The 18,399-nt window shown below is 43.5% G+C and overlaps 1 protein-coding gene across 2 annotated transcripts in view; it reads left to right on the top strand.

Annotated features, from left to right (window-relative positions):
- Positions 1-17,574, top strand: part of mtnr1c (melatonin receptor 1C) — a 67,790-nt gene extending 50,216 nt beyond the window's left edge. Inside the window, exon 2 of one of the 2 annotated variants that reach the window (XM_084332328.1) lies at positions 15,395-17,574. In XM_084332328.1, coding sequence (XP_084188454.1) covers positions 15,395-16,260 — 866 coding nt within the window. In that variant the 3' untranslated portion in view covers positions 16,261-17,574. Of the gene's footprint in view, positions 1-15,380 lie in introns of both variants that reach the window. The other variant, XM_084332327.1, reaches the window with a different exon arrangement.
- Positions 17,575-18,399: the final 825 nt, after the last annotated feature.

The raw sequence follows: 18,399 nt of genomic DNA, 5'->3' as shown, positions 1-18,399 counted from the left end.
TATCTTCAAAAATGTGCCTGCATTATCCCACTGTCCCCCCTAGATGGTGGCAAACTCAGTCTAGAGTATTTTAGCTGACGTCACTCTCTGACTCTTATCTGTTGTTATCTCCTCGTGGCTCACGGCCATCTTGTCTCGGTGCAAATGGCTACTCTCTCCAACAAACGGCCGCTGCCCTTCCTCCCAAGGCCTGAAAACACTGCTGTTTTCCTCTCTTTCATATCCATATCAGGGGATGCTTCTCCTGGACTAAACTCTTGCTTATCGGACATAATACACACTTTAAGGTAAACCCCCGATCGACTTTCCTCCCACCACGACAAATTCCGGCCGTCTTGAGACCACAGCGACCAGTTTAAGGTGGGCTGTATCAGGCGACAGTCTTGTCATAACAATCCCGCCATAACAAATTTCAGTCTGGTTCAGCATCCCCCCCACTCCTCATCTCGCATTTACACTCCCAAAACCAAAAACCCTGCAGCCTGCCTCTCTCTCGCCAGCACTCCTTCTGCACCGGCCCAGTTTGTTTTTCATTCTCTGTAGATAACACCCTCGATTTTCAAAACACCATGGCTCCCTGCTCATATTATTACATCTGGCCTCTCTGTCGCTACTTATTTACGGATGCACTATTGTTAGTTTTCTTATTGGCTTGTGAAGTTGTTGAGAGACTCACTTTTTCCTTTTCACCGTCAGTTGTTTCGGTCCATGGCGCTGGCCTTGCTTGGCTCGCTCGCTGGGTCCATGGCGCTGGCCTTGCTTGGCTCGCTCGCTGGCTTGGCTCGCGTCCATGGCTACCCCTTCATGCCTCGGCACTGCACATAGTCTCTTACTTTCAAGCAACTTCAAAACAAGCAATATCCGGGTCCAAACGCGCACCAACTGTTAGATTCTGATCAATCGGCCAGTATCACGTCTTCATCTGTTTGGCTTGTGTAATCATCTCCCCATCTGCGTTGTGTACTTTTAATGGTCCTGACGTCTCATACACTGGCTGATACAATCCTTATCTCTCCCCGTTAGTGCAATCCGCAAACCATAATAATTCTCCACCTTCGTAAGAATTCGACACTTCGACAACGTACTACCTTACAAGGAAAAGCGTTGTTTATTGATATAAACAGAAGCCTCAGCCCAGATGTTATCAGATTGTATTTTCATTGCTATCGTCTCTGCTGTTATTCAGTCCAATGGTGGCTCAGGCCTTGTCTAGCCAGAACCCTTCTCCCGTTAGCCGAAGCTAATGATGATGTGTCATTCCCCCCCTCTCCGTGATGAGAGGAGAGAGTCTCTTCCAGAGGTGGGACCAAGTCATTGTTTTGCAAGTCACAAGTCAGTCTCAAGTCTTGGTACTCAAGTCCAGAGTCAAGTCCCAAGTCAAGACAGGCAAGTCCCGAGTCAAGTCCCAAGTCAAGACTGACAAGTCCCAAGTCGAGTCCCAAGTCCTAACCTTTGAATTTTCGAGTCCTAAACAAGTCATAATACGCGTTTCACCAAAGAAATTCATTATCAACTTGTTGGCAAAACATAATCTAATTACTATAAATGTAATAATATTCAGAATCAGGGTTCGTTTTACAACTAGATACATTTGGGCAAGAGCTGCTTGAGAAAACCAGTTCAGGAGTATATTGAGAAAAAAAATAATAAGGATCACCATATCCATTTTAAAGGTAGGATAACAATAACCAAGATATTGTCTTCCCACTTGGACCAATCATGTATTTAACGTCTGCCTGCCCTGTATATACAGTCTAATGAGTCTATGGCACATGATCCATAATAGCAGACCTTGGTTCAACTAACTAGTCTACCTTAACCCTTTATCAATTTTGGGGTATAAAAAATCTGTACTGAAATGACAAGGCATCTCTGCATTTCGTATATTAGGTCGTTTATTAGGTATTAGAATTAGGTAGGGCCTAATTCGTGTGTGAGTTCTCTCTCTCTCTCTTGGATCAAATAACAAACTCAGCAAGGCCAACGGCTTCTCTGTTACAGTGGGTGACAATATTGTCACAAGGAAAGATGAAATTACCTACCTGGGTTCCATCCTAGAGGCAAATCTTTCCTGTGACAAAATGGCAACCAATGTAATAAAAAAAAGTCAACCAACGAACAAGATTCTTGTACCGGATCTCCTCTCTGTTAAACAAGAATACCCTGAAGACTGGCAGGAGCACTCATTCAAGGGTACTACGACTATGCTTGCACCTCATGGTACCAAAGCACCTCAAAAGCGCTAAACACTAAATTACAAACGTCACAAAACAAACTGGTCAGACTACTGCTTGACCTTACTCCTAGAACCCACCTCACCCCTGCCCACTTTGACTACCTAGGATGGCTTAGAGTAGACGACAGAGTACAGCAACTTGCAATGGGCCTGGTCTACAAGATACACTACACCACTAAGATACCCATGTACATGTCGAAATACTTCCCAAAGGTCAGTGAATACCATGACCACAACACCAGAGGGAGTTCCACAAATCATGTTCAACCCAGATTCGGCTCAAACAAGGGACTAAACACGTTTCGCAATTATTAAAATGATAATACTTTTATTAATATTAATTAGGCTACTGCTGGCCATTCATCAAGCGAGACATCGCTGATTGTTTATGTATTTTATAAGACAAGACTACAGCAGCCGTGTATCTTGGATGTAATGATTGATTGATTGATTGATTGAAAGAAAATTGTATTAAAAGATTGCAGAATGGGTACAATACAGTACAGCTCAATAAACACAATTGTTAAAGGGATGCAGACCAGAGAAAGACTTTCGTCTTGTTTACATCAGGGTCCCCCATTTTCAATTCATCATAACATGACATACATGACATACAGATACAGTACTGCTACATCTATACATTTATGACATACCAGATTTACAAATACAGTACTGTTTGTGATACAAAAAGAGTCTAAAAAAGAGAGTATATGATAACGTTAGCACACTGTCGATGGCTCATTGATTTAACTGTAGCTAGCAAGCCAAGTTACTTACTATGGGGGACCCTGATGTAAACAAGACGAAAGTCTTTCTCTGGTCTGCATCCCCTTAACAATTGTGTATATTGAGCTGTACTGTATTGTACCCATTCTGCAATCTGTTAAATAAAGTTTTCATTCATTCGTTCATTCACTTACCGATCTTTGTGCAGCTTCTTAGTTCAAGTGTCGAACGAAGTTGGACGTTGCATCTCCATCTGTGATCCTCGAACCGCACGTTTTGCATACTGCGATTCGTTTTTTGTTTATCACCGCATAGTTTTTATAACGAAACGCAACAATCCTGGGTAGCATTTTACATTTCCAACTGGATGCGCCGTTCTGAATGAGTGAACTCAGCTGTAACGTTACTTCCTGACTGTGGATCGCTCGTGCTATCGCGCAACGTGATTGGTCGGATTGTTTCAAAACAAAGTGGATCTGGGAAATGAAGTGTGGATTCGCGCAAAATGAATTAATATATATATATACATTTAATAACGTTAATTTTTAATCGTTGGGCATGGGGGAAGGTATCAAGTCTTTTCAAGTCAAAAGGCTCAAGTCCAAGTGAAGTCACAAGTCATTGGTTTTAAAGTCCAAGTCCAAGTCAAAGTCTTTTTTGTTTTGGTCAAGTCGAGTCTAAAGTCATCAAATTCGTGACTCGAGTCTGAGTCCAAGTCATGTGACTCGAGTCCACACCTCTGGTCTCTTCTGGTTTCTTCCCTCTTAGTCTCAGTCAGATTTTAGTCTGCCCTTACCCGGAACCACTGTTCGATGTATAGGACCTTCGCCATAGCAACGACGGCCCGCCCCTCTTCTGGTTGTCATGCGCTGTCATGACAACTGCTAATAACCTTTCACACATTTCAAAACGTTTCATTACTGTCAAAACCTCCATCGCGCTCTGCCTCTGTGCCCTGCCACGGTATCAGCTTGTTGTGTCTTAGATCGGAATTCAAAACATTCTGCTGGCTGCTAAACATTCTGCTGGCTATGCCTCTGAACCGCTTCTTCTATCACCGTCTGCATGCACTTCGACCTCTCTGACACCGTTACATGCTACCATCTCCCCCCAATCTATACATCACATACATTGAAAAACACCCCAGAACCCCGTTTTCTCTCACACTGGTATCGAATCCGGCTGTCAGCGGTACCTCCGGCTTGGTCGGTCGTCCATACTGATACAATTGGCAGTGTCAGCGGGTGGGAAGCCGGTGGGGTGTATCCTGGTCGTTGTAAACAGCGACTCCTACAGGTCGGTCAGGGCGCCTGCACAGTGAAGGAGGGAACTGGGGAGGGTAGTGTGATCCTCCCACGCGTTACACCTCCCCAGTGAGAGTCCTCGCTGTCAGGTGAAAAGAAGCAGCTGGCTGTCTCCACATGTGTCGGAGGAAGCATGTGATAGACTTCAGGGCTCCCTAGACTTCAGGGCCCCCCCGGAACAGCCAGTCCCCCAAACACCCCACACATCAATCCCCACCACATCCCCATCCAAGACACACCCCACGTCAGGACTGAAGGAAAACACAAACAGCCTGTGCGCCACTCACACTGCCATGCACGGCGAAGGAAGTGCCACCCCCGTGGGCCGCCCCCCATCTCCCCCGGTCCTGGCGGCCTCGTCACCACACAAATTCCATGCTCCCACCCCCAAACTCCACAGAGGAATGACACGTCACGCGCCCGGGGACCTGCAGCCTTACCGGATATTCTCTCATGGAAAATATATTGCAATATTGTTTTCCTATAATCTTTTGTCTTATTTGCATAACCCATCACTGGAGTTTACACGAATGGCATGGGAGGGGAATTTTGGGGTGACTTTGACAGTGGAACAATAGGACGAGGCATTGGAGTGAGTGCATAATAGGGATACGCCCGAATCCTAATATGAATTCAGGAAAGCATGGATAATGAGATGGACGCAGATATTTCTATTACACAGATAATATTAGTAATCATATTTATAGGGACATGTCAGGTTTTGGGTCAAAAGAGAGAAAGAAAAATTACTTTCTTGAGTTATCTCTCGCATCTCGGCTGCTCCATGACGAGCGAGGTCTCCCCTATTTTATCAAAAGCCTAGAGAAAGCTTGTCTTAAACCACACTTAAAAGTATGTCTGTGTCAGTTAAAGGAGTGAAACTCTGGAACAATATACCGGATGAAATAAAAAACAGCAGGAGTATTTTTAAGTTTAAAAATATGTTTAAAAACAGGGTTCTAGAATCTTATAGTAAAATTTTACCTACAATCTTTTTTTCTTTTCTTTTTTTTCTACCATGAAACTCTGGTATTGCAGATGAATTTTAGATTTTTCCTATGTTGGCTTATGTTCTTTTCAGGAACGTTTTTTTTTGTTGATTGTTGATTTTTTGTTTGTTTGTTTGTTTTATCTTGCAAACTTTAACTTTTTTTGTTCTTTTCTGGATCGTTTTTTGTTGATTTTTGACTGTTGATTTTTTTTTTGTTATATTTTGAAAACTAACTTTTTTGAATTAGTTTTTTTGAATTAGGGGTAGGTTGCTCTATAAGCCTTCGGCTTCAAACCTATCCTATTTGTTTGTTTATTTGTGAAAATGTTCGAAAAATTATTTGTTTGTTTATTTATTTGTAAACATTCGAAATAAAAGAATTCATTCATTCATCATCATGAGATAGCATGTGAAATGAATGCACGTGCACGCCTTTGGAAACCTATTTCAGAACCAACCCGAGATGCACAGCATGCTCCCCGCCTCTCCTCTCCTACGTTACTGCACAGTAGTGACCAGCCTTCACTTACCTAATTACAGGAATATGATTCATATAGATATCATTTATCTGTTCAAAAGTCGTCATGAGTTGTCATGGGTTGTCCTGGTATGACAAATACAAATGCAGTTGCTGGTAACAAAGATACTGAATTAGAAACGTGCATCACAATACTTTTTTGTGACACACACCGTTCCAAATATCATAAAAAATATTTCCACTCCAAATCAAGAAAAAAACAAATGATGATAATCTATTTGATGCTTTGAAGGCACAATAATTGCATTTCCAATGAATATTAGGTTAGAAAATACATTTTCCGGATACACGTGACTTCCTTTAATCTAATGTTCATTTGTTAATTGGATCTGTTCCCATCTTGTATTGTCAAAAAAACAAAAACAGGCCCACTTCAAGTTCAAGTTCCTTTTATTGCCACACGGCCAGGCCGGTGGAATTCATGCACGGTGCAGGTGGTAGCTGCGACAATACACCACATAAAAGACGCAACGGAACAGTACAGTACAGAATACACCACAGTACAGTACAGAATACACCACTTCCGCTGTTCTATCTAAGTACAGATACAGATAATTATATTGATTGAACAGATACAGATAGAGATACAGATACAGATAATGATGTCTCTGCACACCCGTAGTGCATAAGGCCTCAATTTGTGCTCGACACAGCCTTGTTCAGTTTAACCTCTTAAGCCCTAGCCATATTTTCAGAAAATGCGCCTAAAAGTACACAAAAGAAGATTTCTCCATTTCTACAAGGTCCATTTGCATGTTATTGGTATCTAGGGACATATATGGACCTCAGGGAATGTATTCCCAGTGTGTGTATTGTGTCTGTTACTATGCTTAAGTAAATTGTAATGAATCGAAGGAGAATATAATTTTTTTTTATAATTTTTTTATCTTTGACAGTGAATAACACCATGCTACTGTAACATTGACCAGACGTGAAAAATTGCCACTGAGCTCATTCAGCACCTTCTTGAGATCAAGTGTACTAAACATCTAAGCAAATGAATAAAGGGCAGATGATTTACAGGGGTTTTTGTAGATACAGCACTGAATTTTGCCATCCGGACACATGCTATTTGAAATATGAATATAGAATATCAGGCCTATAAATTACCTTATTATGGCCAAGTCATACATCTATGGATCTGCCCAAATCTCCTCTTTCCAATGGCAGAGTTAAATCTGGATTTAGTACCACCAGGAGCAAAGACTGTGAATGAAATCTACTGTAAGTACAGTTACTTTTGTATAATGTCCATATCTCCGCCATTTTTTGGCAGATTGCAATGTAGTTTGCACATTCACAGAAAGGTAAAGAAACAATATACATTGTATTTTATGGCAATAACGTTGAGGTTTGTGCGACCCATGTGATATAAACATGAAAATCATGTCAGAAAGATTACGTGAAAAATGGTTGGACTTCTGTTGCCGGCAGCTGGTGTGAGCTGGGTAGTGTAGTTTTATGAAATGTCGACGTCCATCGGAAGCTCTGGGTCTCCTCTTTCTTAGGACTACAACGATTTCATGACTGCTTCTTCTTCTTGCATCTAAATTGTCCATTTTCCGGAGCAATTGCGCGAAGATTTTTATAAGCTCATATTTAGCTAATAACACTAGCTAAAATCATTTGTAAACAAACGTACGGCTGAGAATATACACTTTGACTGCTGTTTTGATAGAGTTAGGGTCTTACTCTTGGCTACATTTAAAAAAGAAACACAGCATTACTTAATACGGACTGTATTGATCTATTTATGACGTGAAATAAATCTTGTACCGGGCTGATCGGCCTTAAGAGGTTAAGATTCTGTATCGCCTGCATTCAAAAACCAAACAGTTTTTGAACATCTCTAAAATGTTCCCCAATGTAGATTCCACATGTGACAGATGCAGTCTCTCTCCAGCATCTCGAGCACACTCCTTTTGGCAGTGTGCTAACCTGTCCACTTACTGGAGTTCAATCTTCAAAACACTGTCAGATGTCTTTAAAATGGAAATCCAGCCAGATCCTATGATAGCTATTCTTGGCAAACGAGGGGAAAATAACAAGAATCTTCCTGGAATGAAACCCCAAATAACAACATTTGTTATATTGTTAGCGCACAGACTGATCACTCTTCAATGTAAGTCTCCCCATCCATCTAGGCTAAGAAAGGTGATGCAGAATATTAAGCTTGAGAATTTGAGGCTTACAGTACCGGGATCCTCGGATAAGTTTGGGATGGTATTAGTGGAGTATTTGAAGGAGAGACTGAATGCCCCACAGAACTGGAAATTGAGCTGCTTGTCTATGTGTTTTTGTCCTGTTTGTTTTGTTTGTTTAAAATTCCGAAAAACTTATTATATTATATTATAACTTCAAATATTATGGGAAAAAAGAAAGAGTGAGTGGGTATCATTATTATGCTAACCACGATACACTATCCAAACTGTAGGCTCCAGCTATGCAGCAGATCATTTCAGAATTGACATGTTCACAGTAGTAGCTATGAATGTGTGTGTGTGTGTGTGTGTGTGTGTGTGTGTGTGTGTGTGTGTGTGTGTGTGTGTGTGTGTGTGTGTGTGTGTGTGTGTGCGCGCGCGCGCGTGTGTGTGTGTGTGTGCGTGCACGCATGCCAGTGCGTGCGTGCCAGTGTGTGTGTGTGTGTGTGTGCAGTGTACTGTACATGTCTGAATTTTTTTCCAAGTTGTGGTGAAATGCTATTTCAACCAACATAAACTATGAGGCAGATGAAGATGAAATTAATTGATTGATTGATTGAAAACTTTATTAACAGATTGCAGAATGGGTACAGTACAGTACAGCTCAATACAAAGCTGATGGGACTCCTGTCATCAACACATGGCGTTGGTTATTATACTGTCTGACGCGGCAGTGTGTCTCCCCACGAGGTGCAGGATCATAATTGCACGGTGACAAGCCTGAGTTTTAAACTCACGCCTGCCTGTCAACTCTATTATTGCAGCTGTTGATTTTAAAAATACACTCTTCCATCACCCCGTAAAGGGATATAGATTAAATTACTGTACGTCAACACTGAAATTAAATGGCACAAAAACCTCTGGCACAAACACTTGGAAACCTTTAAAGGTTAGGCGTGTAGTATAGTTTGGGTAGATACAGTTGGAAACCCAAGAGAGGTGAAAGTAATTCTATGGTATATTTTCACAACTGGAAAAACAAACTGAAAATCTTGAACATTGTTTGAAGCTTGAAAGCTACCTGAAAAGTTACAGTTTCGTTGTTGTTGTTGTTGTTGTTGTTTACATTGGCAGTTCCCGCAATTTTGTTTACAAACACATTTACTATTCAAATGAGAGTCTTTTAGGCTTACGTTCGGTTCACAGTGCCACAATGTGATTTTGTTTTGATTTATGATGACATGAGGTGGAATAATTTTAACAATTAATGTAAAGTAAATAAATAAAGGCTGGCTCTGCAAAAACAAACCTCTCCCAAAACGGCATAGAGTAAACAAACTGCTATCTGGGAATAGAAAAGCTGTCTCTGTACAGCCTCCTTGTAGATGATGTTATCATAAACATTCACCCATTCAGTCTAACCCCTGACGTTGCTTCATTTCTTTATTGAAGCCTCATAGACACATTGAGCACTTACAGCTGAACCTCATTATACAGACCTTTTCAAAGATATCCTGTTGCTATTCCGTTGCTAGGGGAACAGCTTTGGGCCCTGTTTATTTCCTGTCAGCAACTGCTTGACTCTTAACTACTAAACCCTGCACGGACTCTAGCACAGTGAGTTATTATTATCGATAGAGTATACACACACATATCACCTGCCCAATTGACCAGAGCCTCACCCTTATATTTTTTACTGTACATTTTTATTCATAATTTATCTTGTTCTCTACTCTGATATTTTTCGATCTATATTTCATTGTCATTTATATTACCCTGCCTGTACCTGCCCTCCCCCTCCCCCATGCTGCTATGACACCGGAATTCCCCCAAGGACCAGTGTGTAGGATTTAGTGGCATCTAGCGGCGAGCTCGCAGATTGCAACCAACTGATAACCCCTCCCCTTCCAAGTGTGTACTGTGTATGAGAACCTATGGTGATGTTGAGACGCATAGATATATATAGAACACTAGATAGCTTACCCGCGCTGCCGGCCAATGGAGAGCGAAGTCGTCGTAGGGCGGCCATCTTGCCCCAGGCAGCTCAGCTACTGATAACATTAATGTCTATTCTCGAAGTCAACTTCCTGTCTGTTATTGCTACGCAACTGCAGCGTGGGGGGAAACTGCCCCGCCTGGTACAAGCGGCAAAGCGGCAAATTAAAGACAATCAAGCAGACTTTTCTTCAGTCCTTCACAATGCCAAAGAGCTGCTGTGTTACGCGTTATACTAATGACAAAAACAGAAATCCAAATCGGAAGTTTTATACCATCACGGAGGAAAAAGTGGCTGGTGGCTAACGTTCGGCTAACTCGCTCTGATGTTGTGGTCGTGGTAATCAGGGGGAGTTTCTTTGACTCATATCTCGCCTTAGAATCACCAGAAAGGCTTTCGAAATAGTGAAATGCCATGTTGGCCTCAATATTTTCAAAACAAATCGTATGAAAATGTTATGAAATGAACAAGAATGTGATAAAACATGTAATAAAAACGGAGCTCAATGCATGGATTTGATGGTAGAAATCCGTATGGTCCCCCTATACCAAGATGGCGGCGGTCTCGTGACATCAGAGTGTCTTCGAGAATGGTGCATGTACTATTTAAATAACCATAGATTGCTCAATTCTTTACAGATTTTCAAACGGGTTGGTTTGCTATAAACATCAAAGATGTAATTATGATACTGCATACTTATAAAAATGTTTTTTTTTTAAAGATGTTTTTTTATAAACCGCTTGAATCATAGCCACGTTAATAATGCTTGTAATAAACCAAACCGTTTGTAAATCCGTCAATATTTCAGCGAGTTATGAGTATTTTTGTCTGTGCAGATCACTCACCCTCACTCAAGGCTGACTGGGGCAAGATGGCGGCGGTTCAGCAACGCTGGTGACTCCGCCTTAAGCTATCTAGTGTTCTATATATATATCTATGTTGAGACGTGCGAAAAACGCGAAAAAGGCTCCTCTCTAGAGCCAGTGTTTGGTTTGTCCATTCTGGGCTACTGTAGAAACATGGCGGTGCAACATTAGATTAGATTAGATTAAAATGTATTGTCATCATACAGCACAAGTACAGTACAACGAAAATAAGTTTGGCATCCAACCAGAGTGCAAATGTAGCAGTAAAGTGCAACAGCAATATGCAATGTACATTAAACTGGGTACAAAATATACAAATTAGTACTACTGAGTGTAGTGCTAATCAGATGTACAGAGTTGTAGTATAATAAATAAAGACAGTGATGACTATATACTGGCCAGCAGCGTACTAGTAAGAGTATAATATGTACAGATATAGATACAGTTGAATTCACTATGAATTGAAAATGGGGGACCCTGATGTAAACAAGACAAACGTCTTTCTCTGGTCTGCATCCCCTTAACAATTGTGTGTATTGAGCCGTACTGTATTGTACCCATTCTGCAATCTGTCAAATAAAGTTTTCATTCATTCATTCACAGTATAGTAATAATAATAATAATAATAATAATCATTTTATTTGTATAGCGCTTCTCAATGACCCGAAGACGCTGACAGTAGTTAGGAACATAGTAAAAACAAAGAAACAAAACAGAAGGAACATGAGACCATGGGGGGAACAGGGGAAAGCAGCATGAGATAGCACAAAAAGACAGAGCGACAGGAGACAGACATCAATCGGGTTGGAGGGGGGGGGGGTTATGGGTGGGGGGGGGGGGGGGGGTTGAAGGCAAGGGAGCACAGGTGGGTTTTGAGGCGAGCTTTGAAGGTGGAGAGTGTAGGGGAGTCTCTGATGGACTGAGGGAGGGAGTTCCAGAGTCGGGGTGCAGTGCGAGAAAAGGCCCGATCACCAACGTTTTTGAGTTTGAATGTCGGGACAGTGAGGGAGGCAGTGGAGGAGGACCGGAGGGAACGGGTGGGGCGGTAGGGAAGGAGGAGATCAGTCAGGTAGGGTGTTTGATCGGGAGCCAGTGGAGAGAGTGGAGGACAGGAGTGATGTGTTCACGGGATCGGGTGTTAGTGAGGAGCCGGGCGGCTGAGTTTTGGACCATCTGCAGTTTATGGAGGGAGCGGGAGGTGATGCCAGTGAGGAGGGAGTTGCAATAGTCCAGGCGGGAGGAGATGAAGGCGTGCATGAGGGATTCAGCAGCAGGGGGGGAGAGGCAGTGACGGATTTTAGCAATGTTGCGGAGGTGAAAGTATGATGTTTTTACAATGGAGCGGACGTGGGGGTCAAATGAGAGGGTGGGGTCGAGGAGGACACCAAGGTTTCGGACTAGGGGGGAAGGGGTGATGGTGGAGTCATTGATGGTGAGTGTGATGGGTCCGGATCTGGTGAGGGTGGTTTTGGTGCCAATGATGAGAAGTTCCGTTTTGTCACTGTTTAATTTGAGAAAGTTGTGAGTCATCCAGGTTTGGAGTTCAGTAATGCAGGATTCGATGTGACTGAGGGGTGGGCTGTGGGGCGATTGTGTACTGATGTAGATTGTAGATTTGGGTGTCATCAGCGTAGCAGTGGAAGTTGAGGTGGTATTTACGGATGATGTGACCAAGGGGGAGAATGTAGCAGATGAAGAGCAGGGGGCCAAGGACTGAGCCTTGGGGGACCCCCTGTGTGACTGGGGGGGGGGGAAGAGGTGTGGCCGGAGAGGGAGATGAATTGGGGTCTGTCTGTGAGGTAGGAGGAGAACCAGGCAAGTGCTGTGCCCTCAACACCCAATTGGTGCAGCCTTTGGAGGAGGATGGAGTGACACACTGTGTCAAAGGCTGCACTGAGCTTGAGTAGGATCAGGATGTTGAGGGCACCGGAATCAGCGGAGATGAGGAGGTCGTTGATGACTTTAACCAGTGCAGTTTCGGTGCTGTGAGCAGGACGGAAGCCAGACTGAAGGGGTTCGTAGAGGGTGTTGGACTGGAGATGGGAGTGGAGTTGGGAGGCAGCAATGCGTTCGAGTGTTTTGGAGAAGAAAGGGAGATTGGATATGGGGCGGTAGTTGGATAGGTTGGATGGGTCGTTTTTTGAGGACAGGGGTGACAGCGGCGAGTTTATAGGGGGAGGGGACGTGGCCTAGGGATAGTGACTGGTTGAAGAGGGCGGTGAGGTGGGGGATGAGAGCAGGGAGGCAGGCCTTGGTGAGAGTAGTGGGGAGGGGGTCAAGGGAGCAGGTACTGGTCTTGGAGGTGGTCATGAGGTCCATGATGAAGGAGGAGTCGACTGGCGTTGAGAATAAATATATATATAGTATATACCGCATTATTGTACATGCTATTATACAGAGCTATGGGTTATCTGCAGGTGTACAAGCAAATATATAGAGGTGTTATATGCGGATATATTCAGACACATATGGGTATTTTTCTTTTTTTAATGGCGGGTTGCATGACAATTCTTACTTACAGGCCATTATATACTAATGAAAACATACTTTGCATTATATTTAATTTCTGCCAATAGATCCCCCCGAATCTTACACACTGGTCCTTTAATAAAGAAACATCTTATCTTGTGTTATCTTATCTTAACTGTATAGAGAGGTGTAGTGGTGGTTACGTCATTGTTGTTTCCGGCGCGGTCCACCTCGCTTGAAATTGCAATGTATTTCCAATTTCTAAATCGTCTCGTTTAAAACAAATAAAGCATGAACATTGGCATGGTGTAATTTTATGTGTGTATTCATCCACAATCTATAGCTCAACATGAAACAATTCGCAATTAATCGTAAAATAATTACGTATAATTTTATTTCAACCAAAAATGCTTAAACAATAATGTTAGTGATAGAAGGGAACTCATTTTGTGCAAAAATGGAAAGCTTGCAAATGTTCATGTGGCAGAATTATTACAATAGCCGATAATACATTTTCCCAATGTGGGTGGACCGCGCGGAAAACTAGAGTGACGTCAGACTACACCTCCCTATAACAAACATGGCAACAACAGGAATTACAAAGGGGCCTATTTAGAATGTGCATGTTGTCAAGTTACGGAATTATAATGAGTGTCATTATAAACCTTTTCAGAAGAATTCTATTGTTAATCTGTTGCTAGGGAAACGGCTTGGCCCCTTATATCCTGTATATATAATAATAATGCAGGACCTGCTCAGAGGTCTTTAATTGGCATTGGCTATTATCCACAACACACACACACACACGCATGCATTGTCTGTAGGATCGCTGCTGATGCGATCCGTCTCTGCGATTAACCCATCCCGTCGTCCTTCCCCCCAAGGGCAGCCTGGAGCAGACAGGCGTCAACGTGAGCCGCGCCAGGGGACCAATCCAAGTGCTCCTGTCCGTCTTCGTCAAGGACGCCACAGCGTTAGCGATCTGTTGTTGTGCATGTTTTTCCATTGGGTTTATCTTATCGGGGGGGAAACCCTTGCGAGCACGGGGAGAACATGCAAACTCCACACAGAAAGGCCTGGGAGATACCCCACCTGGGTACCTGGCATCATGGAAACCTGGTCCCCAAGCGGGAATCGAACCCTGGACCTTCTTGCTGTGAGGCGACAGTGTTAACCACTACACCACCGTGCCGCTCCGGCATATATATTGTATTAGCAAGCTTTGCAACAGGAAATAAGCGGGGACCCGTTTAGAATGTTGTAAAGTTATAATAATAGTTATAATATCTAATAATATGAAGCCTTCATACTAAGCCACCCCCCCCCCATTCACGCAAGTGTAATTACATTTGTAAAACTACAACTTTTTTCCCCTGCATTTGATTGAATTGCAGCTTATCGTGCATTTGTGCCATACATCTTCATATCTACTGCCAGAACAATATGATGTGATTGACGGTTTTATTCTCTCCCACCCAGAACAGCTGCATCGTAACAATGTCAGCATTTTCATGATTTATACCCTCTGAGAAGATCCAGTGTCACATTGCAACAAACTCCCTAGGCCTCGGGAGGACGGCAACGTCTTTAGATGCAATCAGATGTTTAAATCATCCATATCCTGTTTTGATATACTGTAATGCAATGTTTTAAGCAGTGTTTTACTTACTTTTCCTGAAGGCAGATGGTCGGGACTATTAAACAAACATGTACAATATCCCCCATTTGTGCATTCATAGAGATTGATAGTGCTAATAATTTCTACCGGCTCTGTTCTGATCAATCCAAACTACTACGCTATGAAAACCTGTTGGCTGTTAGACGAGCCTGTCCTCATCGTGAACTCCCTGTGAGTGTTTTTATTCTGACAAACTGCAGAGAGAAAGGAAAGTGAGTGGAGACACGAGTCAAGAGTGCACGCTACAGGCCTCAGCATGACACTTGACATGGCTAGTGACAATTTTACCGACATTCACCCACTTTTACTTTGAAGGAGTTAAGACCGAAGACACAAGTATTGTCTTCATTCACAGTCACCCGAAGCATCAGTAGAATAGTAGAATAGAACAGTCCTGGGACACGGGTTTATGGCTCCTGTTCTTACCTACTGCAGTCTTGTCGTTGCAGGGAACATCTTCGTGGTGAGCCTTTCCGTGGCAGACCTGGTGGTGGCGGTGTACCCTTACCCCCTGGTCCTCACCGCCATCTTCTACGATGACTGGACCATGGGCGACATGCACTGCCAGGCCAGCGGCTTCGTCATGGGCCTCAGTGTCATCGGCTCCATCTTCAACATCACGGCCATTGCCATCAACCGCTACTGCTACATCTGCCACAGCCTGCACTACGACCGGCTGTACAGCCTGAGGAACACCCTCTGCTACCTGGGCCTCACGTGGCTCCTCACCGCCGTCGCCACCGTGCCCAACCTCTTCGTGGGCTCGCTGCAGTACGACCCGCGCGTCTTCTCCTGCACCTTCGCCCAGACGGTCAGCTCGTCCTACACCGCCTCCGTGGTGATCGTCCACTTCCTCGTCCCGCTGCTGGTGGTGTCGTACTGCTACATGAGGATATGGGTCCTGGTCATCCAGGTGAAACGCCGGGTCAAGCCGGAGCAGAGGGCCAAAGTGAAGCCCAGCGACGTGAGGAACTTCCTGACCATGTTCGTGGTGTTTGTGTTGTTCGCCGTGTGCTGGGCCCCGCTGAACCTAATAGGCCTGGCCGTGGCCATCGACCCTGGGAAGGTGGCGCCCAACATACCCGAGTGGCTGTTTGTCACCAGCTACTTCATGGCGTACTTCAACAGCTGCCTCAACGCCGTCATATACGGACTGCTGAACCAAAACTTTCGCAAGGAGTACAAGACGATCCTCCTCGCTCTGTGTCTCCCTCGTCTGTTGCTCCTGGAGACGTCCAGGTGCGCCACTGAGGGACTGAAGAGCAAGCCGTCTCCGGCTGCGACCAACAACAATGTAGCGGAGTTAAATGTGTGAATGATTAACCGGGAATTTGAAATACTATATTATTTACACTGGAGCCTCATTGTGGATTTGTATAGTGAGACGGTTCACCTTGTGCCTTATTATTGTGAAAAGAATGTGCCGTTTTTTTTCTAATTATGAAGCTGTACTTGACCAATCTCGAGCCCCGCCCCCCTCTCTTTTCTTGATCACTCCAATCGCAACTGTTTGGAGGATCAAGGAGAGAGGGCGGGTCTCAAGATCAGGTCCGCTGTGTTCCGAGAGAGGACGCGCTGTTCAAATCCCTTGTTACCATGTCAACCCTGCACGCTGTGTCCTCATCACTTATGCAGAACATTATGCACCACCTGCACACAATGTTCCATTTTTCTTTTATTATGCTTTCACTCTGAACAAATACAGACGCATAAATAATAATAATAATAATCAACTGGATAACAGTCAAGGGCAGATTCCAAAGCCCCAACAGTCGGTGGAAAGAAGAAACATCAGGATGCTGGACAGACTATGGCTACTTTCACACTGCAAGCCTTGGTTGCTCAATTCTGATTTATCGTTCATATCAGATTTTCTTTTTTTATTTAGCTGTTCACTTTATTTTCTAAATGTGGCCAATAGCAGATTCCAGTGTGAACCGGTCACACTCCTGAACTGACCCGCATGCGCAAAAATGAACAATTCAAGTTCAAAGATGGACGTAAAAATAAACAATTGTGACAAAGGTCAATCTACAGTGATGTAAAAGTCGCATGACTGTTCAGACTGAGGTCGCATTGCTAAAGAAAAATCAGACCTGTATCTGATTTAACCCTTTCACTGCCACACCACAGAAGGTTAAGAACACATGTGAAAGGGGCCACTTTGGTATGCAGTCTGAATGTAGCCTATGAGCCTTTGCTGAGAATTACTGTCACAACCCAGTGGATACACACAGAGGTCAACACGTGCGGCACTAGTAGTCTACTGTATATGTCAGAATGGAAATAAATCCATATCTTATTTTGAGTGGAGCATCACTTTTTGAACTGCATCCCAGCCTGTGTATCTCCCATGCACGAAAATGACTCACCCCTTATTTGCACAAATTAAAGTTGATGACTTAAGTCGAGAGTAGACAGACAGGAAAATGAATTTATATTCTGACCCCACCATGCCTTTCCTCTCGCATGCATCCATCATTATTATCACACTCAAAAGATGAGGGTTTCTCCAACATAATCGTCCTATTTTTAGATTAAAACCCAACCACTTTGTTCCCTCAGACATGCAATGCCAGGCTCAATTACGAATGGATTTAACAGTATTATTCGCCCGTGTAGAGCAGTGGTGTCCAAAGTGAGTTTGGGTACCCCCCAGGGGTCCCCGAGGAGGTTCCAGGGGGGTCCCCAACTAAATAAAGAACAGATTGAATTCAACTCTCGTTCATTTCTTAGTATCTTGAGAGAACGTGAATGATTACTCTGATCACAGATCTCATCTTCCTTCTGTATTAACTTGGGAATAGACTTGAAAAGAAAGAACATTTTGTGAAAAGATAACCACTGGCGGCCAAGTCCCAACGCACCGTTTTCAGGATACTCAACGAACACCATCTTTTTGTGTCACCCAGAATGATTACAAGGCAGACAATATAGCCACACCTGCTATATCATAGGCTACTGGAGCCCTCAGCCCAGAACAAAATAGAATATCAGCCTTTCACATTATGTTCCCTATCTTTTCTGTATTCTCAATTTTATATAATTTAGAGACCTCATGTTGCCATAAGGATATGCATATTATGCTGCTTATTGGGCACCCCTCTCTCTCTCTCTCTCTCTCTCTCTCTCTCTCTCTCTCTCTCTCTCTCTCTCTCTCTCTCTCTCTCTCTCACAGAGTCACACAAACACCATCCTGTCCTGTTCCACTCTCGTGGGGTAATAAAGGCCTACTATGAAAATGTGTTACTGGCCTAGATCCGCAACACAAGTTCAGCGACGCTCGCTTCAAAACTATTCATCCCGCAAGCTGTCTAGTTATATTCCTGAGTACAGGAAGTGAACACGACTGCAGTCAGCGAGTGAATGAGCCCGGAGATAGAACAGAACTGGCACCCGATCGACGCAACCAACCATGTGATATTTGTATGCAAATTGCCAGCGAAATGGGTAC

This window comes from Notolepis coatsorum (genome assembly GCF_963971535.1).
Source record: "Notolepis coatsorum genome assembly, chromosome: 16".
NCBI classification, from domain to species: Eukaryota; Metazoa; Chordata; class Actinopteri; order Aulopiformes; family Paralepididae; genus Notolepis; species Notolepis coatsorum.
The sequence above is the reverse complement of the archived record's forward strand: the minus strand, read 5'-3'. Positions and strand labels throughout refer to the sequence as shown.